The sequence below is a fragment of the Cryptomeria japonica genome, chromosome 4 (assembly GCF_030272615.1).
Source record: "Cryptomeria japonica chromosome 4, Sugi_1.0, whole genome shotgun sequence".
Classification (NCBI taxonomy): domain Eukaryota; kingdom Viridiplantae; phylum Streptophyta; class Pinopsida; order Cupressales; family Cupressaceae; genus Cryptomeria; species Cryptomeria japonica.
The window spans coordinates 456,799,059-456,823,028 of record NC_081408.1 but is presented as its reverse complement, the minus strand read 5'-3'; the positions used below and the strand labels follow the sequence as shown (position 1 = coordinate 456,823,028).

Here is a 23,970-nt window from a genome sequence, read left to right as displayed (position 1 = left end):
GAGCTCATGTGAAACGACTTGGTAGGCTTTAACCTTCTTAACTGCACATCCAGGCAATGGCTAATAATTCTAGCCCAATGAATCGTTCCTTTCCCTTGGACTATCACTTGGATGAAGTAGAACATCCACTTCTCAAAGTAGAAGGCTTGAGGAGCCCCTGTAACTTGATTGAGCAAAGTTATCAAATCTCTGTACTCCTCCTGGAAGTTGATCCTATGTGGTGTGTTGGGAATCTTGCTCAAGCGGGGACGACTTTTGAGTAACCAATTCTTATTGATGATGCTCAAGCAAGTGTCTGGATCATCTTCATACATTGACCTGGCTCCTTCTAGGCTTTTGTAAATCATATCTTTATGCTCTGGAAGATGGAGAGCTTCACTTATAGCCTCCTTTGAAAGGTAAGCCAAAGTGTTCCCTTCCTTGGATACGATCGATCTTGATTGTGAGTCATAATGGCGGGCACACTCGATCATCAGCTCATGACACTGGACTACTGGAGGGAAACCGGCCGCCTTGATGATGCCACTTTCAATTATTCTCTTTGCGACAGGTGATGGCTTGCCAATGTAGGGAACCTCTCGAAACTTCTTCACACTGAAGTTTCCCAAGTTGGTATCTCCAATATTGCTCCACTTGGACACGATCTTGGTCTCCAATTCTTCATTCCTCTGATCTTCCTTCATGAGAGCCAGACGACTAGTAGATGCTCCTGCCTTTGGAGTCGCCATCTTGACACCTCCACTTGAGTATTAATTCTAAGAAATGATGCAAAAATAGGAGAATTCGCTAGGCAAAAAATGTAGATCAAAGCTCTCCCTTTAAGCAAAATGTGCCTCCTTTAGTCTTCACAAGAATTAACTCCACCACCTCTAGTCTTCAACACTTGAGGTAAATTCGCTCCAAATAGACCAGATTTCGCACTTCCTCTTGCTCTCAAAATTCGCACTTGAAGTAATGAGTGAATGATTTGAATGATGAAAAAACACACCCCCAATATATAGAGCGCTCACCACCCTCCTCCTCCTAGGCCGACTTGGCAAAATAGGCCTGAAAAAATAAATAAAATTGCAAAAAGGAGAGGCCGACTTGACAAAATAATAAAAGAAAAACCTCAAGCGCTCCACTTTCAATTTTAATTTAATAAAAAATTAATTTTAAATGCCTTTATAATAAAAATTCGATTTTTTTTTAGGCTCAAAATTAATTTATTAAATACCAATGCGCCTTTTATTAAATGCCAATTTAATTTAATTTTTTCAAATATTTCGAAGTTAGCAATTTTGGCATTTAATGCAATTTGGAGGATGTCCACACTCAAATATGGTGAAAATAAAAAATGCTACCAACTTCGCCCTAGACCCTTGGAGAGGGACAGGAGCGAACCTTCAATTTTGGCCTTGCATTCCTCATTTTCACGCTCAAAACTTCATCTAGGCGTTTGAAAATGGCATTTTTAATTGGAGTCTTGAGTTTAATTTCACTTGATCTCTAGAAGGGAAGTGCATTAGGACATTTTCGCCCTGGACCCTTGGAGAGGGACAGGAGCGATTTTTTACTTTTGTCTTCAATCCTTCATCTTTAATTTGTCAATTCTCGTTGTGGGGTAAGCAATGATCCCTTTCATTCATTCTATGCATGCTTAACTCGTTTTTTGCAAGGCAAAATTGATTCTCCAAAGATTTTCGCCCTGGACCTCTAGTGAAGGACAGGGGCGACTTTTGCATTTTAGCCTAGGATTATCAAGTTTAAAAGTCAAGTCTTTGTTCACCATGCTTTAGAAGACCTTTCCCATCTTGCACAACCTTGCCTTAGCGTAATCTTGGAGGGAAATTGTTGATTTTGTAAAAATCGCCCTGGTCCTTCAGTGAGGGACAGGAGCGCTTTTGAGTCCTTTGTACAAATTCTTAATCACTTCAATCTTCAAATTACCCTCAGGCGTAAAACATCATTCTCCACTCCCTTTTGAATCTTGGAAACAAAAATATCATCTCAAAATGTAAGGTAAATGGGCATACTTGGAGATTTCACCCTGGACCCTTGGAGAGGGACAGGAGCGATTTTTCAAATTGTCATCAAAATTTGTAAATCTTGCATCTCAATTCCATCTCAAGGCATTTTAAACATCCTTTCAAACTCGCGCCTTGGCTTAGATTTGTCCAAACTTGGAGAGAAAGGCTAGATACTAGGTTTTTCGCCCTGGTCCCTCAGAGAGGGACAGAAGCGATTTTGCAATTTCAAGCTTATCCGTCCTTTGCTAGCCTTCCAAATTATCTTCAACAGGCTAATCATGCCTCCTTCTATTCATTTCAATCACAAAACTTGCCTTGTCTTTGCAAGAAATTTGCACTTTTAGAAAATCGCTCTGGACCCTTGGAGAGGGATAGGAGCGCCTTTTGCCCTCTAGGTATATTTCCTTGTTCTGTAAACCCCCAATCGCATCTGAGGTATAAAACATCATTTTTCCCTCCTATCCAAGTCAGGTTTTGCCTCAAAATCTCAAACAAAGAGGAGAATCTTAAAAAAAATGCCATGGTCCTTCAGTGAGGGACAGGAGCGCCTTTAGTCATTTGGGTTGATTTCCTCCTTTATGGACCACTCAAATTATATTCAACGGACAAATCATGCTTTCCTTGATCTCTTCCAATCATAAAATCACTTTGATCCTGCAAGAATAGTGCAAATTTGAAAATCAAGCTCCGGACCTTCAGTGAGGGACAGGAGCGAACTTTGTCTTCTAGGCCAAAATGCTTCGTCTTTCACCATGAAATGTCCTTGCTAGGGAAGATTTCATCTTGTTACATGCCATGAATAAGAGTTCCAGTCCAACGAAGGTCTAAAAAATGTGTATATAAAAAATTTCGCCCTGGACCCTTGGTGAGGGACAGGAGCGATTTTGATGATTCCAACAAAATCCTTCATCATCTCGAGCAAAAACTCCTTCAGGCGGATGGAGAAAATCACTTGTTTTCCATTCATGTTCAACACTTGGTCCTTTTTCATTGCCAGATGAGGGAATTCAAAATTTCGCCCTGGGCCCTTAGAGAGGGACAGGAGCGATTTTTCCCTTAACCTCCAAAATTCTTCATTTTCATGCCTTCAAACCTTCAAAAGCATCAAAACACGTCCAATCATCTCTCCTGAGACCCTGCACAAAACAAAATAGAAAAGTCAGTGACAAATATGCATTAAATAACATTTTTGCCCTGGACCCTGAGCAAGGGACAGGAGCGCCTTTTATGTTTTCTGGCTAATCTATCCAAAATTTAAATCTCCAATCACTTCACAAGGCAGAGTTAGGTCATTTTCAAGGCCAGGAACCAGTTAGCAAGCCTATCAAAAACAAGAAATTGCACTTTAGAATGAATTTCGCCTTGGGCCTTTAGCAAGGGACAGGAGCGATTTCTCTGTTTCAGGCATCATCTTACCTCCAAAATTTGATCAAAATTTACCTAGGCAAGACCACACAATTTCACCTTCAAAATGCTAACACTTAGACAAAATTTGGATTTTACCTCAAAAACCCTGATCAGACCTAACCTGAGACCTATCTGACTTTCCTGACAGGCTTATCCTATCGTCTCAATCTCAATCCTCGGGAGGAAGCTTAACAACTTTCAAAATTTGCCTGGACTCAGCTTGAAAAACATTCAAAAGAAACCCCTAAGGTTTAGCCCTAGCCCAGACATACCACTCACTTCAAAACCCTAAAAGCAGAGAGAAGAACAGGCAAAACAAAAGCGAAAAAGAGGGGGTCCCCATTCTAATGGGGCGATGTGTGAAATGGTCACAACAACACCCTAAAATCTAGTATCAATGATAGAAGCTATTTAGGTGAGATAGAAGAGCTAGGAAGCTTAAACATGTGCTTTTATTGTAAGAAAAATGAGCATTTGAACTGCAGAGGAGATTCCACTTTGCTGTTGACTAACTACGAATTCATCTCTACTAGTTTCACAAACCCTTCCAATGACCAATAAACTTGAAAATGGCTTAAAGAAATCAGTCTTCTTCAAAAGGATACATACAATGTACCATAAAACTACAAAAAATGATTGTAACAGCAAGAAGCAAGCATAAAAATGAGACTGAACACAAGTATACACCTGGAAAAACCCTTAATGGGGAAAAAAAACTCCAGCAATAGTGAGCTTCAAGCTCCTCATGTCACTATATCAGCCTTCACAAGTTGGTTCTATTTCATTATGACCTTCTGAAACTCATGGAAACAAGAACAAATTAGTTCCACACCTAGGACATGCCTGCAACTCCATGGAAACTCTGTACATCAATCCCCAACACATTTTTTATGAACATTTGGGAAACACAGAGTATGAGCCAGCCCTTGTGCAATATATTTTCATAATTCCAAATCTCCTTAGACAGGTTTCTAGGTACAAAACACTTGGAAGAGGAAGAGACAGTGTTTCAACTATTACTCTAGCGGCCAGAGAAGCATAAACCTGCAATAAATCATGATAGTCATGATTTTAATTTAATCAGACCTGATACTGATTTTTTCCTCGATTTTTGTAAAAAACCATTGACTTTTGGTCAACGATTTTTGGCTGTTTAAATCTCATTTAAATCATATTGGAATCGATTTTAGAACCAGACAAAATCGTACCTAACTTTCCCGCTTACGAACGAACCTGCAAAATCCTAAAAAATGAAAAAAAATAGTTATAAAATGTCAATCCACAACGTTACCTTAGAACGACTGCACATGTGCTTGTCCTGGGATGTGACCAAAAAATTTCACAGTTTAAAAAAATTATTTTCATTTAAAAATGGGTCAGTTGGCTCTCCATGGATCTGTAGACCCACTACAACTATGCCTCATGGAACCGAGTCTCTGTGCAATTGAATAATTTCTGAAACTGTTTTTTTCTAAATGAATAAACTCTCTTCTTCCTACAGGAAATGCAAGCAAAGGCTGCATCCAAAAACTCCAGCTGTAGGTAATTTGTATAAACACCTGGTACTTTAATGTCAATAATTATGTTAACTACCAAAGAAAAAAAAGTGTTGTTTAGGCTTTCCCTCAGGCGAATAACAATAACTATCTATGATGCGGACAGATAAAGAAACCTCAATCTTAGCATGATTTCTTACAGTGGGATCGGATGCAACTCGTCATGGACACTCGCCTGCTGAAAATGGTTCATTTCATAGTGGCCAAACAATTTCCAAAGCAAGGTCCTTAAAGAAACCAGCTTCACTTGCATCTAGATTAGACATCGCCAAGGTAATTTAACTACCTATTTAGCTTTTTTTCCTTAATATTTTTGTTTCCTTGATAGATAGTGGTCTCAACCTCTTATGGAAGAGGAATTTTTCTTGGTGCTATATATTCAAGGCCCCACTGGGATACATAGATTAATTTGTTTTTATTTTTTTTTGGTAACTTAGGGGTATCACACAACCCAGCCCAGAACCCAACCTGCCTTGCCTTGGTCTTACTGCCAAGTTGAGGCTAGGAAGGGGCAAGCTGAGGCGAGACTAATCCCCTAGGGATGCATGCAATCACCTGCACACCATGTGCATCAAGTAACATAGATTAATTTGTTATTATTGTAAATTTATAATTATTAATTCATAGTTGAACTACTCGCCAAAACCAAAAACTCGCCAAGCCCTGAAAAAAAAAACTCGGGAAAAACTCGGCCAATACTCGGCAAAAAACTCAAGAACTTAAAAAATTGCTTAAATTTAATTAGAAATGCATTTTTTTTGCAAAATTCAATGAGAAGATGCATCCCATGAGTCAATAAATGAGAACACAAAAGAAACAAGCTGAGTCTAGATATATTTAAATGCAAAGTGGGTACAAAATCACATCCTCATGAGGAATGTTCATGGCTGGAAGCAAAATAGTAGAGCTAAAAGTAAATAAATCAATACAATTACATCTTCCTCTTCCCAACTCTAGTAAAAACTAGGGGAGGTAGAACTAGAGGGTCTAGTCCTAGAAGTTTGTTGTGGGTGTGATTGTGCCTCCTCGCTCAGTATGAATGGCTCAGGCTGTGGCTCATCGTCCATCCTAGATGTAGCTCTTCCTCTAGCTGCACCTGGCATTGGCAATGACTCCTCATCCTCCTCAATGTCATCCAATGTGAAACCAAATCCACCCCCCCTCCTCCTTCGTAGTCTGCCTCTCCAAATCATTGATGTCATCCTCTATAAACAAGAGAGGCTTGTCCTGTGATGTCCAATCACTGCAAGGATCTATATCATCGAAATAAATTGGACCAGTTGGTGCTTCCTCTACCTTCATTATGCGCAACTGGAGATTATATTGCACAACGACAAGGTCATTGAGGTGTTTTTGAGCTAACTTGCTCCTCTTCTTCGTGTGGATACCCTCAAACAAGCTCCAATTGCGCTCACAACTGGATGAACTACAAGGATAACATAAGATTCTCAGGGCAAATTTTTTGAGATTTGGGGTATTTCCACCCGAACTTTGTCGCCAAGCATCTGCAAAATAAAATTAGGTTGAGGGTAGCACCCCTTGCGGGGGTCTGAGGGTGAGAAAGAGAGGGGTAGAGAGATAGGTCTAGATCTTGGGGGAGAGAGGAGAGAGTGAGATGGAGAGTGGTAGAGGAGGGGATAGAGGAAGAGTGATAGGGAGATAGATAGGTCTAAAATTCGGGGCAAATAAAGTGAGTGAGATTGAAAGAGCGAGAGAATGTTGATAGGAGCATACTGATTGCTGAAATTTGACTAAGTTTGAAAATTTAAAAGATATTCTAAAACCTAGAATTTGTATTATAACTCCTAGAGATCTGAAACCACTCTCAAACATCCTGCCAATATATACATGAAATATAACTTACAGTATAAGAAATATTTCTTATACTTAAATGTTATATTTCATGGAGTGTTCCACGGGGACGCGTCCCCCCCCTTTTTGGGTGCGTCCCCCTGTCAGAAATGTCTCGGGGACGGGGGAACGAGGACGCGACGTCCCCCGCCGTCCCGCCACCGCCACCCAAGCGCCGTCGGGACGCGGAGACGTCCCCGCGTCTCCTTGGGAGACGTGGAGACGTCTCCTTGGGAGACGTTTGGGCGTCTCCCCATCCTTCAAGAGACGTGCAGACGTCTCTCCAAGGACGGGGAGACGCCCAGACGTCTCCTCTCGCCCCCACTTATATGCAATGTTTAAAATTAAAATTTTTAAAAAAAGTGAGTTTTTAAGTTTTTTGAGGGTTAAGGGGTAACTCTAATTGGACGTGGGCCAATAGAAAAATAACACCCGACGCCTTTAGAAAATAATAAAAGTATTTTTGGCCTCACGGGGCGCTGCCCCTCGACCCCGCCCTATATCGCGACAGGGAACGCGCAAGGGGCGCTGCCCCTTGACCCCAACTTGGGGGCGCTGCCCCCAAACCCCCGTTGAAAAATATAGGGGGAAACCGCGCCAATAGAAGTAGGGAAAATCTAACCTCCGAGTTTGATTAGGCTCCATATAACAACACAACTTAGAAATCTTGGTATTTAGATTTAGTATTTCAAATTTCCTATAGTCTCATTTGAAATGTAATTCTTACACTGTAATACTGTCATACATCTTTTCAAAACTAGTTTTTCAAGTACTATATGTATATGTACAAGTATATGAGCACCACCACCCCGCCACCCCCCCCCGCCGTCGTCCCCCCGCCGTCCCCAAATTTAGGCCCTTGGTCCCCCCCGTCCCGGGAACGCATCCCCCCCGTCCCCCCGTCCCCAACGCCCGTGGAACACTGATTTCATGTATATATTCTGATGAAGAGAATGAGACTGACTTGGAAAAAAAAGATAATTTTTTGACATGTTTGGGCCTCTTTTTTTAATGCAGCTGAGTTTTTTATAGAAACTCACCAAGTTTTTGTGAAAAACTCGCCAAAAACTAGGCGAGTTTTTATGGCGAGTAAAAGTCGTAAAAACTCACCATGAAGAAAAACTCGCTTTCGGTGAGTAGTCCAACTATTATTATAATTATATTATGTTATATTATTGTAATATAATAATTGTAATTTATTATAAAATCATCATAAAAATATAATAATTTTTAAATTATTATATTATATTATATTATTATTATTCAAATCCGATTTTTTCTTTATTTTTCACAAAAAAATTACACTTTTGGTCTGCCGATTTTTTCCCCAAGATGATTTTTGCAGCGCAATAAGACAAACCATACAAACCTGCTGCTTTCATCAGACCATTGCTTATGGAAAAGTCGGGGATGATTGCAAAACTGCCCACAGTTGGACCTGGCTGTTCTGTTACCAACACAAAATTCTCTAGTTTTGGCAACACTCTCCTGAACTTCAACTTCCATGAGATGCTCCAGATCAACCCAAGGCACTCTTCAGTACTATGGAATGTCTGGATGGATTTGAAACCATCATTCATGATGTTTTATAGTCTTCAAAGTTCTTCAACATCTTCTTGGCTCATAGTGATGAAAAAAGAGCTTTCAATCATGTGTCAAGATCCAATTTTCAGATCATATCAGAAAAGATCAAGATGTAGGATCCCATACGGATACACCCAGATATGATATCTATACCATATCTAGGTGTATTGTATATGTTTTATATCTAGGTGGGGGAGGGGAAGCATATGGAAACCCTTGTTTGAGCATAAGAATATGAAGTGGGATTACACAGAAACAATGGTTTTTCACTTCGGCCTTGCAAGTGAACCCTTTGCCAGATTTGGCCTCTTAACTTTGGAAATGTGAGTATGTGAACAAATTCTTAAATCAAGAAGTAAGATCAATGAAAGAGGTGCAAAATTTAAAAATATCAAAGACCCTTAATCCTAAATTCCTTAACAGTTTAAAGGCCCTTGGAGAGAAGGAAGCTAAACATGAGCAGAGGCCCAGAAAGTTTATAAGTTGGTGTAAAGGCAGAAACAGTACTAAGAGATTGAAAATGGGTGGAAGAAAAAAGTTGGTGCGAAGGAAGTTGGGGTCAATAATGGTGGCACTAAACCTATGGTATGCAATGAAAGTTGAGGAGGATATGTACCGCCATGTAAAGAGTAAGAGTAGTGAAAATATGCAGGAAAACGACCTCAGAAAGAGAAAACCTAAGGATAACCCAGGTGTTGACACCACAAACAGTAAGATGAAAAAAGAGGAGTAACTGTTTATCTGTTGTGAATGACTTTCCCAGCAAAACTTAAGTTCAAATCTCCTCTTCCTAGGAATTAATTCAAAGTTGTCATTTGGAATGTGGGAGAGCTAGACCCGTGACAAACAGCTGTGGTCAGGATGCTTCCAGGAGCTAAAGAGCATGATGATTTTCTTCTTATACAAGAAGTCAAGATGAATGGATTCATCCAAGACTGAGTTATTAAGTTTATTTGATCTGGGGCCACACAGACCTACTCCAAGCATAAAAGAGATAGAGGCCATTAGAATACCTGGCAGATACAAGGAACTTGGTTAGGATTGATTCCACTCCAAATTGGACACAAGCTGATCCTTCACCAGAGAATCTCAAGGTGAATGAGAAAGGCTAGAATGTTATTGGGAATGGCAACTTTGATCATTGTGTTACAAACAAATTGCAGGAAAAAATAGAGATGAATATTAGGACTACATGATAACAATCACAGAGAAGCCCATAATGATCTTCACAGTGTCAGAATCTGAACAGCGAGATAATGAAGATGCTAGAGGCGCGGATACTAATGTTAAGAAAGAACAACTACAATATGATACTGAGTAGTCATCCAAGCCTTATAAACATTTGTTGATAGGCTGGAAATGTAAAGAATAACCCCTCCTCCAATCTAGTAGAATTGAGTCCCCTTATTCATACACCTTATCTTCATTCTTCATGCATAACTGCCACTCCCCCTATAAGTTTTGGAAGGATCTTTCCAGGATTTGTGTAGAGGATGATTTTGGATGATGTTCGTGAAATGGTGAACACTTTACATGGGATAATTGACACCATTGGTCCCCTATAGTAGCAGTACCAGCCAGCAAAGAGAGTTGATGCACAGGATCGAATTCATGAGAAAATAGAGTTACTAATAAACATGGTGGTCAGATTTATGGGTAGCAAAGTTCAAGGCTACTGTGTCGAAGGCAATTCTAAGCTCACTCAAGCTCTTTGTTTGTTTGCTTTAGATATTATTACACGACTTTTGAAAACTATTTTGAGATGGTAAATTCCTAATAATAGGATTTCTTATTGTACTCCATAGTTGATGTCTTGGATATGTTCTTTTATAGCATACTCTTACTTGTAATTGTCCAATCTTGGACATACGCCCATTTTCTAGACTTCATTTTCAATTTAGTTAAAAAAATCTTTACATAAGATCTGCCTCAAGAATAAAAGCAACTATCTTACCATCAAGTTTCAACGTATTGGTTGAAATATAGATTGTTTGTTTTTCCTGTTACATGGATCTTATTGATCATGACAATTGTTTCTTGCTAAATTACTTGAACTCTGTTGGGCAATATCTATGGCTGGATTAATTATGGATGTAGATTTATACTGATTATTTTTATTTCTGGAGAGCACCTGAAGAAAGCTTGTTATTATAGCATCTTTCTAGGCCTAGATCAGATTCAATCATATGATTGTATGTGATTTAGTTTAACTCTAGGAACTGACCTACCAGCCATATGTTTTTATTTAATAATTTCCCTTGGTAAGGTGGGGAAGGTTAGGTGGAACCTTTTGCAATGGCCATTGTTGTATCTCAACTGCTTATGCCATATAAAACATGGTATGATCACAAAACAACCATCGATCAAGTGTTAAGATGAAATTGGAGGGAAGGTTAAGAAACAATTCAATAAGGTTAAGCAAAGCATTAGTTATGAACAGTCACCTCTCTTACAAACAGTTGTAAGCATATGAGGGGTTGTGACTTCTCACCCTCTATGGGAAGATATAAATATCCAATCCAAGCAACCAAGAAGGGCATCAGAAGAAAAAGGAAAGCATTCGATCAATCAATAATTGGCAGTCTCAATTATTAAATTAAGCAGCTGTCTTCATACTGGTCCAAGGATTTGGGTATACTGTGTAATGCATGTTATTCTGATTAAGTTGAACTATAATTGTCTTCCAATTGATAACAATTAGAATTTTGAATAGATATCACATATTGCTACTATTATGTATATTTAAATTTATCTCCACCATTACTCTTGTCACTACAGAGTCCACGCATAAAAGAATAGATATGATGATTCCTTTAAATCTTCATGCAATCTGTTGTTCCGCTATGGAGGGAAGATGCGGGCATATAAGGAAAGCAACTAGAATGGTGGTTAATTTGAGTTAAGTTGGAAAGCTGAATGATGAATGTAATTCCAGGCCCCTGAACTTGACAGATAGGCTCAAGGCGACTTGAATGATCTCCTGTGGGCTTCATAGCGTGGATGGGTCATTGGGTTGAGCCTAAAGGGAATCCACATGCACATTATGTAAAATACAATGATGATTAAGATAATGTTCCTAACCCTAGTGGGAAAGATTGATCTTATATCGAACACGATTGAGGGGTCTCAATCAGGATCTAATTGGTAAAGTTATACCTCTAACCATCTTACATCTCTTATTTGAAAGGAATTTGTGATTTTAGAGCAAAAACTAGGGCATTTATGAAAGGGAACATTACAGAGTTTGCTCTCATGGCATTTATTCGGACAGCTCTGCCAGCAGTTATTTATTCTTTTGACTCAGGACATCTAAACACTTCACTTGTCAAGCAGACTAGCATGTAAGGTTCATTGTGTATTTTAATCATATGGATGCAGTTTCATTTAGTGATGATAAATCACATACGGTTGAAGGGATAGATGTTTGGAATGTGCTGAATGAATCTCTCAATTTTTTGTACACAAAGTTAGATGGATTCCTACCATGTACTAAAATTTATTATCTATTAGCCAACTTATTAAAATCTCTAACATTCAAGCCAAGATTTGTGGAATTAAATGGATTAACAAAATTCTTGATCTAGGATTAGGAATTAAGCAAGGATTTCTATATAAGCTTATTCATCCTACTACTCCAAGATAATGCCAGTATTCTTTGGCAGGAAAGATATGGTGATCTAAATCTTTGATATTTGGCCACAATCAACAAAGCCCATGATTTCTCTAGGAAGATGTGGGTTTAGTTCTTAAAAAAGAAGTCTAATTGCTATGGCGCCTTCCTAAAATTCAAGGCATTGGTGGAAACATTCACAGGAAATCTGATCAAGACTTTACAGTTTATAATGGGAGGGAATTCACCTCAACTCAATTCAAAGAATTTTGTGAAAGAGAAGGGATTCAATAACAATTAACTGCACCATGCACTGAATAGAAAAATGGAGTGGCAGAAAGGCATAACAAGACTATTATGGGAGTAGCACAATGCATGATGCCAAAACTAGAGCATTTTAATCTTGAAATTAAAGTTTTGCAAATCCTTGCAAAAAATCACACTCGAGAAAGCTTGCTCTAGTAACAAACCTGAGGTAGCCTCTTTTCATGTTTTTACTTCAATACAACCTAAAGCATACAGGCTAATTGATATTTCTACTTACAAAGTTATTAGTTGGGAGGTTGATGTAAAAGAAACAATCATATTTTCCTATGTTCAACAATAGGTCAGTGAAGCTCCTATATCTAGTATTATGGTACCTTCAAAAGATGAACTCTTCAGTCCACCGAGGCAGCACGTGCATCAGGCTTCATCTAGTTCTTCTCCACTTGTCTATTAGACATGTAGTACTAAAATTGCTCCCATAAATGGAATGTCAATATACACAGGGTCAGCATTCATTTATAAATTATTAAATTATAATAGTATGTCAATATACACATGCTGCCCCGGTGGACTGAAGAGTTCATCATTTGAAGGTACCATACATAAATGCATGTCAATATACACAGGGTTAACATTCATTTATAATGCTGGAAATTTGCATAGATTTCACATGCAAAGAAAACATTTCTGATTTATCCAGTCATTATTGCTCCACTATCTCCTTGCCTGATTTTCCATTTAGAAGGTGTTCTATGTCAAAATCTTGTTTTCCTGATACTACTAATTTTTCCACTGATTTGGATTATTAATTCTGCATTGGAACGGGTTTCCAATTATAAATTTAAACTCACTTTTACAGGATGTTTGCTTTCCAGATCTAAGGCAACCCCTATTCATATTGCAAGGTCTCGTTTCCCTCACACATTGTAGTTCTCATTCCTGGATTACAAATAAAGCTTCACTGAGAATATTATTTAAGCTGTCATTTGTTGCAGATCAACCACCCAAGGAAAGGGGCCAAGCTGTGTTACCAGGTACTTGTACCAGGGCTGAATACAGATCCTGGTCTGGTACAGGTCCCCTCCCGAGTACACCCAGGGTACTGCCTGGGCGCCAGAGCACGCTGTGGATTCTTCACAGGGTACACCCAGGTTACTGCCTGGGCACCCCCGGGTACACTGTGGGTCCTTCACAATCGATTCTAAATGAAGGTTACTTGGTAATGTCCAATGTGCTGTAAATGATGAAGGTTAGTTAGAGTTTAGACAATAACTACAGATCAATACTCTGGTTGCCTACTTTTCTTATGTCCACAAGCTCACTGCCTGTGAGAGAGGAAACCATAAAAAAAGAAATTCGTTGTAAGAAACCCCAAAATAGATCCATGGAACTAGAAAGTATAGCCTTTACTACTAGCAAAAGACTTGAACGCTTAAAGCGTCTCTCAGAGAAGAAAGCAGATGGAGCCAACAGATCAGTAGGAAGGATCAGATATGTCCATGAAAGTCAAAAAATAATAATCTCAAACTTGTTGATCTTCAAGCACAGAATGTGAAATCTGATAATACAACCAAACAAACTCGTAAGAGGAAAAAGACCTGAAAGAGGACATCGAAAGAAACACTTGGTTGCTGATTAGGATTTTCGTGGAAGTGAACATGTAAAGAACATTTCCCAGCTCATTCTACGCGAGTGGAAGTCATTCAAAAAAGAATATGCATTGCTTACAAAAGGCAAATAATCCACACGTATCAACAAACGTGATGTAATTTTCAGTAAATAAGATACATTTCTCAGAAAACATGTAAAAAATAAAGGACTGGAAAATAGTAAAATACAGAAAGGGTTAGAGAGTGCCAAAGAACTATACAATCAAAACAAAAAAATTGACTTCTAGAGCAATCAGTATTACAAGCACCTATCCGCTATTACTATTTTTACCGTTGTGATAGTAATGTAAATGTCTGTAAACCAATTCTCCTGGTCTCCATCTTTTCCGCTTGGAATTAAAACATCAAGATGTAATCAAATCAACTGAAAAAGGTCCCTTATTTCCTGGGACCAAAAAGAGATAAAATCGGAGCAGAGCTTTAAAAGTCCAAAAGATCCCAACAATTTCGGAATACCTGATCCTGGAGCGCCTCGGCAAGTGCGAAATCGGTCTGAACATAACTGAGACCTTCAAACAAGTCCATAAAGCTATCAGTCACTGTGTAAGGAAAACCCGTGTTTATATAATGCACCTCCGGATGCTGATTCCGATTCATTTGCAACAACCAGCTTCCCCTGCCTCTAATTCAGAGCTCCACTGAAACTAACTCACCAAAAATTAAAAACGCATCAGCTCAAACAAAATCCGCTAAAATTTAACTAAAATGCTGCAAGCTATGAATCTCCAACAATGCGACTGCAACTTACAGGTTTGTTTATGTTAACTTAAAGCAAAAAGAGCCTGCTTTAAGGCTACAACGATGGCGTACAAGTTAAATCGTTCTGGATTCTTGGCCGTCGGACGCACAAGCAACAATCTCATCACTGATCCGACGAAGAACACGTGTGTGGCAAAGCTCAGGCGTGTGGCATAACGGCAGGTCTGCGGTTCGATCCCTGGTAATGGCATACCCCAGGAGATCGATCCAGACAATACACTCTTCTTATTCTCCTCTACTAATCAGTATACCTTTATTTCCATATCCGTGCTTTAACTTAACGACCGACCATCCACGCGAATCATTTTCGTGATGTTAACCTTTTCAGACACTTACTAATGTCCAGACAGCACAGAAATGTGAGCTTAAACTAGACGGCCGTATGACCGTATTTGCATTTGTACACAGTAAAATACAAAATAAAACTTTTTTCTGAAAAACTGCGTCTATTACAAGGGTTTGAAGGGCAATGGTGAAACAGGATAAAACAGATATTGGTCGTCAAAATTAACTTCGTTCTGAGCAAACAAAGACTTTCGTTGATGCCTGATCGATTTTGTTCTGCCACGTCAGTTCCATGTGGGATTTCTGTACGGTGACACGTGTTTTTAAGAGTTTGATCAAGTTGCGACTCTTTTATTTGGCCGAGAATCCAAGTTCATGCTCTTTTCGGACGCCGAGCTTATATTAAATGTTAAATAAATTTGTCATAGGCGGGTTGCTTTCCTTAGTGAAGATGACCAACCACTTGTTTGAAGAATAATTTCCATGGGAAATCAAAGAAAGAAGAAAGAAAGAACAGATCACCGACCCCAAAGAATGTTGGGGCAAAGCTTCGGTTTTATCGACCTCAAGCCATGAACTTTACCTTCTTCTATTATTGCTAGGTGAGAGGACCCCATCATTGTAGGTGTCCAATAATTGGTATGGTTTTTTAATTGAAGGATCTTTTATTTAATATTGAAAAAATAAAAAAAATAAAAAAGTATGTCACGACAAAGAAATAACTAATCATGGAGTTTGATATATGAGATGTATGGAATATATATAATTTGGAATATTTATTTAGGTTAATTTTTAGGTGTTTTTATTTTTTAGAAATGATGTGATATGTGGTTTTATCAATTGATGACCTAGATTTCAAGAATAGCTAGTTGTTAATTTACCGACATAGGTGCGGTGAGATTTGCTAGAAATTTTACTTATAATTGGGTCTTATCCCAATGGTAAAAATTTCATAGAAATTTGACTTGCCATTTAAGAGCTTTAAAAGTTTGAAGTTGGAACTTGTCCCCTAGTTAAATTTTTAAGGTTGAATTCAAACAAGTTTGCTTTTCATGAAGTATGAAGGTAAAAATATCCTACACAATAAGTACAAAACATGTTGCAATTAAGTCATATAAAGATTACTCTAATTATGATCAAAACAAATATTAGATTGTTCAATGTATGGCTTAACCAAAATAATTTCATATTTTAATAGAAATTTGACCTACCATTTAGGACAATGAGAGTGTGTCATTGGATCTTGGGTAATTTTTTCATAGAAATTTGACTTACCATTTAGGAGCTTAAGAGGTGTGAAGTTGTATGAAGATAAAATTATCCTACACAATAAGTTCTAAATATGTTGCAATTAAGTCATATGAAGATTACACTAATCACAATTAAAACAAATATTAGATTATTTAATGTATACAATCTTGAGAGAAAAAGAAAAAATGATGCTCACAAGCAAAGACAAAAGCATGGGTAAACAAGGAAGTATCTCAATAATTTGGTCTAAAATTAGCTAGGGGTTGCATTTGGGGAGAAGTAGTAGAATTATAAACCCACTTTTACTCTTATCATTTGGTCATCAAATATTTATGTGCAAGAATTACTAAGTGTCAAAACTCGATAAAAAGATATGGAGGTAGAGGAGTAGGAAATGAACATCGAGCTCTATGAGTTTTTTGAGGCAAATCAGTTTTTAGTGGAAGACAATTAAATTTTAAGGGAGTAAATATTGCAAGAAGCAATAAAATCAAGGAAGTGTGATTGGCACGATAGAAAATTAGCTCGAAAATTCATGAAAGATGGAACAAAAACAACTCAAAATAAAGCACAAAAATTCCAAATAGAAAACATTTAAGGACAGAGAATAAATGAATGTAATAGATAAGACTTTTCAAATGAGATAAAAAAATATGGACACAAGAAATTAGAGGTTCAACAAATATAGAAGAAGAGGCAAACACAATCTCCACTAGAGCATTAGAAAGAGAGGAAAAGGAAAGGCATGAAAGGTTTAAAAAGTCTTATCATCAAACGAGCAAGAGATTACAAAAAAAAAATTAAGCACTTTCAATTCCATAAGTGCTTTCTTAAGAGACAAGTTGTAAAGGCAAGCACAAAATATGTCAAGCAAGGAGGCTTGAGTTTGTGAGGAAATTGATGGATAGGTATTAAATTAGTCATGGTAAGCGAGGAAGACAAGCATCATTTTTAAGCAAAAAGAAGATTTTGATAGGTACTTCCTTCTTGCTAGATGATGTTTAAATAATAAAACAACAATGGGGGAGAAGGAAAGAAATGGCTAAAATAAGGGTAGCATAAGATGTTGGCAAAACTTGGGCATGGTTATCAAATGGTAAAGGTATTTTCACCAACCTAGGGTCTCATGTTGATTCAATATAGTTAGAGGGAAGCAAAGAGAAAGCATGTGATTCTAGGGCAACAAGGTATGTAGAACAACAATTGGGGATAAAAAGGCATGTGAACTCAACTTTGAGTCTCTTGTACCAAAACAAGTAGCAACCGGAGCCCCTCATGTATATCTAAATTTAGTTTGTTAGAATTGCAAATTCTACATATGGAGGAGCGGACCTAGGTAGGGCCTATTGCAAAAGGAAGAAACACAATTTATCTAATTGAAACTTGTGAGCAAGAAGGGTGCAACACCCCTTTCTTCTAAGGAAACTAAAATTTGTGATTTGAGATAAAGCAGTGGGCAACAATAAAGATTATAGTGGAACAATATTCTTAGTGAATGAAGTAAAAGAGCGTATAATTTAATTCGAAAGAGAAGCCACAAATAAGCAATGCATTTGGGTCAAAAAAAATTAAAAATGGAAGTCTCATAAGAATTGAGATGTGCTATTTTACTCCTAAAAAACCTACAAAAAAAGTGGTTTGGATAGTATAGGAGTTGAGGAAAAATCAACTCTACAACTCCCAAAGATCACCTGCATGCAAACCTGTCACAGAAGGAGAGAAGCAAAATAGCTATGGAGGCCAGAATTCAGAGATCCAAAAAAGAGGAGTCATATTGATTGTGCAACAAGAATGCAATTCAATAATTACAGTTGTTATGAAAATACATAGAGAGAATCCTTATAAGAGGATACCCGAAACCCTAAAGGTGAAAACCCTAAAGAATTATAAGATTCCTGAGTTTAGCTTAAGCATAGAATATAATCGACTAATAATTAAATAAATAATTGTTAGTTAATAAAAGACTACTCTAACAGAAAGTAAATATTCTTTCACTACTCTAAAAAAAGATATTGTAGTGTATTCTCAACAAAGGAGAAGGTCTTCTTCTAGATGTTAGGATAGAAAATGGTCAAACTTACATGTTATGTAGTAAGGAGGACAATAATCCTTTTTGGCTCATCAAAGAAGATAATCATTAGTGGTTAGGATTCTCATAAGACAATAGGGACATTAATTATTATGGGAAAGAGTCACTTACTTTTTTAATCACCTTTGATTGATGATTTGTAATGGTTTGAATAGATAGAAGAATTCCATAAATTTTATGTACAATACTTTGTCGAGTAAAAATTTTGTAAACAGGTGAAGGATTACAAAATTTGAGTTTCACGACAGTACATGAGATAATACTTCCTAGATTGAAAAGTACAATCTCTCCTAATTATAAGGGAAGGCTCCCCCTTTCTACTGCAATTTCTATTTTTCCTACTCTCCTTGCCAACTTTACACTAATCCAAGATGTCACAACAACTTTGTTCTTTTTTTTTAGAACAAATTATGTATAACTCTCTTTTTAGAATAGATTCATTCTTTTAATTGAAACAACTCAAACTTGTAGTAATATTAAAACTGTGATAATTGTTAGTTTTCATGATCAGATTAACCACAATAAACAGAAAACTAAAGTTGCACAGTAAAGCATACAAATAAAGGATCACACAACACAAAAGCTACCCTGGGAAAACCTCCCTCTTGGAGGAAAAACCCAGCAACAACAGATCCTCAGATCTAGTTATTATTCTGAAAATGTAGATTCACTTACCCAGCTAGGGCACAATACAATAGCAGGAGATAATAGATAAGATCAGACTTATCTCAGTCCTTAGAATACATGAAATCACAATGTTGATTTGCAAGCCTTTACACAGAAATTCGTTGTCCTTTTGATTGTGCTTCACTGCCCTTCAATGGTGGTTTGTTGTCCTCTAATTGTCTTTGTAGTCATCTTCTTGTCTTTGTTGTCATGGAGAACAAGTTCGCTATCCTCAAGGTGTATTCATACCAGCATAGCAAATGATGTCCTCCTTCAGTCAGATTTCGCATATGGAGGAGCAGAGATAGTTCGCTGATTGTGTGTGGTGTATCTTTCAAATGATACTTCATTTGTTTGCATTTATATACGATTAAACTCCCTTAATCACCCTCCAAGTCGGCTAGGAGGTTTTGGCACCAAGGTTTATTTGAACCACATTTATTGCCGCCCAACTTGGGGCCTATATCCTTCACACGCTACAAAGTAACGGTTATAGGGTCGGCCCTGCAATGAGGTTTGCACGTTACATATTGGTGAAGCCCTATCCTTGGGCGCTGAGCTGGAGTATTACGCGTTTGGAAAAGATTAGAGGGCCCAGCCCTATTTAAGTTTCCATGCCACCTAAATGAATAGGTGTGATTTACAAAGAAAAGGGCCCAGTCCTTTTGAATGGGTTCTAATGTTGCCTTGCGGCAATTAGAACCCATCTCCTATTTATTTTCACCCTAGTTACAAAAACAACACTCCCTCTTAACTAGGGAGGAAAATAAATACAAAACCATATTCACATGGATAATCCCATGGCCTGAAATTTTACAAAGTTTAAGAATAGGGCCCAGCCCTAAGCAATATAAAATACACATCATGATCTAAGCACACAAATACATTGCAATATGAGCCTTTCCATAATGTTCTCCTCTGTAATGCTAGGAGAGGATGAAATCAAACTTCATAGCTATATGCTTTCCTAGAACCTGCATATATCACCAAGATTTAAGATCTTTCATTATGCACACCCATAGAGGATGAGAGACCTTTCCTCATGCACACCTACAAGAAAAATACTCATATGAACATACAACATAAATCATGCACAACCGCAGAGGATACATAAACTTCTCCCAGAGAAGGACAATCTGTCACCTTGCACACTGCAGAGGGTGAACTCACCTTGCACTCCACAGAGGGTGAGAAATAACTGTCACCTGGCACTCCGCAGAGGGTGGAAAGAACTGCCACCTTGCACTCCGCAGAGGGTGGACTCACCTTGCACTCCACAAAGGGTGAGCGAGCACTACCACCTTGCACTCCGCAGAGGGTGGATGATACACCCAGTGTATCGAGGTTAGTATCATGATAAATAAACATTTTGCCATAGACAAGGAATATATATTATCAATTCCTCTATTAAGCCATAATGATTAGAACCCAAGAATGAAATGATATATTAAAAGATATCAAGACTCCCTCTAAAACCCTATCTAAATAAGGAATTCATAGACCTGATGATTCATTCTTACTTACGAAGTGGACCCATAGCATCTTAAAAGAGAGAGATGAAAGGTAGGCTTTCATAATTAGTTCGATGACAAGATCTGATTGAGGTAGGGCTTCTCAGGTCATGCAGGAATGCTTTCTTCAGAGAGACATAACTTGAAAACATTATCTTCAAGAGTAGACATTAGGTTACCTTAGAGACATGATATAGTAAAACAAAACACCAACCCTTACAAACCCTCAACACATAGATTCAGACATATAGATAGAAGACATTTACCTATACTCGGAATCTAATAGTTAATACACATCCATATATATACACTATCACTATTCAGCCATGAATACATTGAATATATAAGTGATAGCAGGTATATGATAGCAGAAATATATAAGGATGACAGCAAGTATCAAAATAAGGTAGCTTCAATTCACCTACAACTTCACTTACCTATCTCCCTTGAAATAAATTGAGATTCATCACCTTTGAAGGTTCTAAGATGCTAAGAGGATGAGGAATCCATTGATGCAGATGAAGGACCTTGACTATGCATGTAATCATCTGAAAACCCTAACCGTCACACAGAAGTCCAGGTTGTAGATCTGATCATTGCACATGCAAACCTAGGCTTTGATACCATGTTAGTGTAATGGTGAAATGGTTGTATTGTTTATGGTGCAACCAAGGTTCAAATCCCCACTTGGGTTACAAGCCCACGCTACCGAGCTCTGTGAAACCAGCCTCACGCAGTCTCCTCTGCCTTACATTGCGAGAGGTGTGGCTTAAGGGGGGGTGTTGGTGTTGGAAATAAGCCACACCCGGACCAACGATGGACTGGTCCAAGAGGGGCCACTAGCTCAGTGGTAGAGCACTCCAGCAACGTTGGAAGGTCCTAGGTTCGAGTCCTAGCTGGTCCATGTCTCAACAATAATTAGGAAGTAAAGTGTCCACGAAAGAACAAAATCTTTCATTACTTCCTATTTCTGAAAATGACTTAGGGATGGGCCTTATGTATGTAAAGAATTCAAAGTTTCTTTCAAATACCTAAGTCCTATCAACCACTGTAACCCAAAATACTCATATATTTCTAGCTCGAAGACTTTCAAATATATCGTGAGGCTTTCTACTCTAACAAGATAACCCAATATAGCACAAAGACTTTACCTTCTTATCCACTCAATGTAAACTTTAGAGATAATAAACAAAATCTCAAAGAAGTTCCAATATTACCCACACCAATTTCCTATACTTGAATTCTCAATGTAACACAAATTCTACCTTTATAAACTCAAGTTATTCCTCAATATTTTGCAGCAATAACCATACACAACTTAGACATTTCAAGAAAATATAACATAAACAACATAAGAACATTTATATCATGCTCAAGAGTGATTCCAACACAAAGATTGAAAATCAAACTTGTCTTCTCTTTGATTAAGTTTGCAAATTCACAATATGAACACCATGTTTCACTTTTCTCTTCACTTTGGCAAAGTTTTGTTGCATACAACAATGATGGAAAAAAATCCTTATTACAATAAAAATCCTCATATATATAGAGAGAAGAGGTACAACATGAAAATAGGAAACTACAACTCAATTTAAGACTAAGTCAAAGGAAGAGTTCAATTTGACTTAGGACTTGTGCACCCAACATGTGCACATGAGCATTACAAAAAGATACTTAAGGTGTCGCTTGACATTACAAAATGCCACTGGAATTTCACAAAAATGACTAAGTGTCGTTCCTTCATGTTGACTCCCACTTCTAGAATTCTTCAAATTTCTACAAGACATCTTTCATTTGAGTTTCATTGGGTCCCTGGGTATGGCTAGTGATGATCTTAACCTACGTGATAGAGACTTCTAAAGCAATGCAACACTTCTTGTGTTTCTTTAGAAGAGAATCCAAAAAGTCCAAGATGAATTGTAGATCAACCAATTTATCAATAGAGGACAAGGAGAAGTCCTCTCTATCAATTTTAATAGTCGCCAGCAAGTTGAATTCCTTGATGACTACATCTACATCAAGGACCTTTTGATTTTTATCAAGGAAAGCACATGGAATCCAAGATTTTTTCAATAATCTCTTTCTTCTTATCTACACATTCTTTTTGGGCTTTCATCATGTCCTTGATAAGGCACTCTAGGACATTCATTTGATGTTCAAGCGCCTCTCGTTGTTCAACATACATATGCCATGAAGGAATGCCATCATTTTGCATGAGATCATCTGTATCAAAATATCTTCAAGCTTCGACCATGCTTCAAAATCCTTCTATGTTTCTAGTTCTTGAGAGAAAAATTCTATGGTGTTGTCTACTTTTGTCCTTATGACATCAAGGTTACTGACAATGGTAGAAGTCAAGATTGGGAGTTGTGTGTCTTGTCTTAGCATTTGGTCCATTCATTCTCCCAATGCTCTACTTCATGATGATGCTTGCTCGACCCTTTTCATAACTTGTTCATTCAGTGATGAAGTCACTAGATCAATGGCTTCTAAAGACTTGATAACTTTGAGTAGTGATTTGATCAACTCGTGCTTTGAGTTGATCCTTTTCAGCCTTATCTTCATCATACCTAGCGACAAGGGAATCCAAAGCTAATTGAGCATCTCCTATTGTAGAGTCATGAGTTTTCTTGCCCAACTCAATCCTATGGATTACATAATCTAATTCTTGAAGTTGATTCATATCCTTATCAAGTGGAGGAAAGACAACTTTTGCATACTTGTTTCTTGCTTTGTCCACCTTTACTCTTCACAAAGTTTTGGATTTCTTAGTGACCTTAGGTTTGATGGGGACAAGCTGACTAAAATTAAAATCATCAAAAGATATTTCTTGCTTCTTTCTCTTGGGAACATGGAGGCAAATTTGAACCATCATCTTCACCTGTCACCACAACTTGAGAGGGACTGGTTATCTCTTGAATAGTAGTGGTTACAATGGGTGATGTCATGGTAATAACTGGGGGAATATTTTTTAAAGATGACTCATTGGGCGTAGAACTCGTCTCTGTGATGAACTTATCAAAATCATCCAACATGGTGGCTATAACTTTAGACAGATTGGGAAAAGAAAAGAAAACATTCTCGATGTTATCATGGGGAGTATCTAGAGAAGATTCACTAGCACTAATGAAAGAAACATGAACAATCGTGCTAAGGGAGACACATGTGACAACAAAAGAATCTGACTCAGAAGTGGAAAGTGGAGCTTCCATCATAGATGAAGAAAGATATACTTGGGGTAGAGTTGTATGGGACTTATCTGCTTGCAGTAGTCCTTCCTCGTCATGTTCATCATGCTCTTGACCACCCTCCTAATCATCTTTAATCTAATCAGCATCAATAGTCTCTATATCAGGATGCTTACCTTCCAATTTTTCATCTTGTATTTCAGGTTCCTATACCTCATGAACATTAGAGGTTGATGGCTCTCCTTGGGATTTTCCCTTATTGGTTTG

General features: G+C 37.8%; 1 protein-coding gene across 2 annotated transcripts in view; it reads right to left on the bottom strand.

Moving 5' to 3' along the window:
- LOC131077372 (E3 ubiquitin-protein ligase BIG BROTHER) overlaps positions 1 to 15,004 on the bottom strand; it is a 45,914-nt gene extending 30,910 nt beyond the window's left edge. Inside the window, exons 1-2 of one of the 2 annotated variants that reach the window (XM_058014859.2) lie at positions 14,765 to 15,004; positions 14,411 to 14,598 (exon numbers count right to left, since the gene is read on the bottom strand). In XM_058014859.2, the coding sequence (XP_057870842.2) occupies positions 14,411 to 14,551 (141 nt within the window). In that variant the 5' untranslated portion in view covers positions 14,552 to 14,598; positions 14,765 to 15,004. Of the gene's footprint in view, positions 1 to 14,410; positions 14,599 to 14,702 lie in introns of both variants that reach the window. The other variant, XM_058014858.2, reaches the window with a different exon arrangement.
- Between the last annotated feature and the right edge of the window lie 8,966 nt (positions 15,005 to 23,970).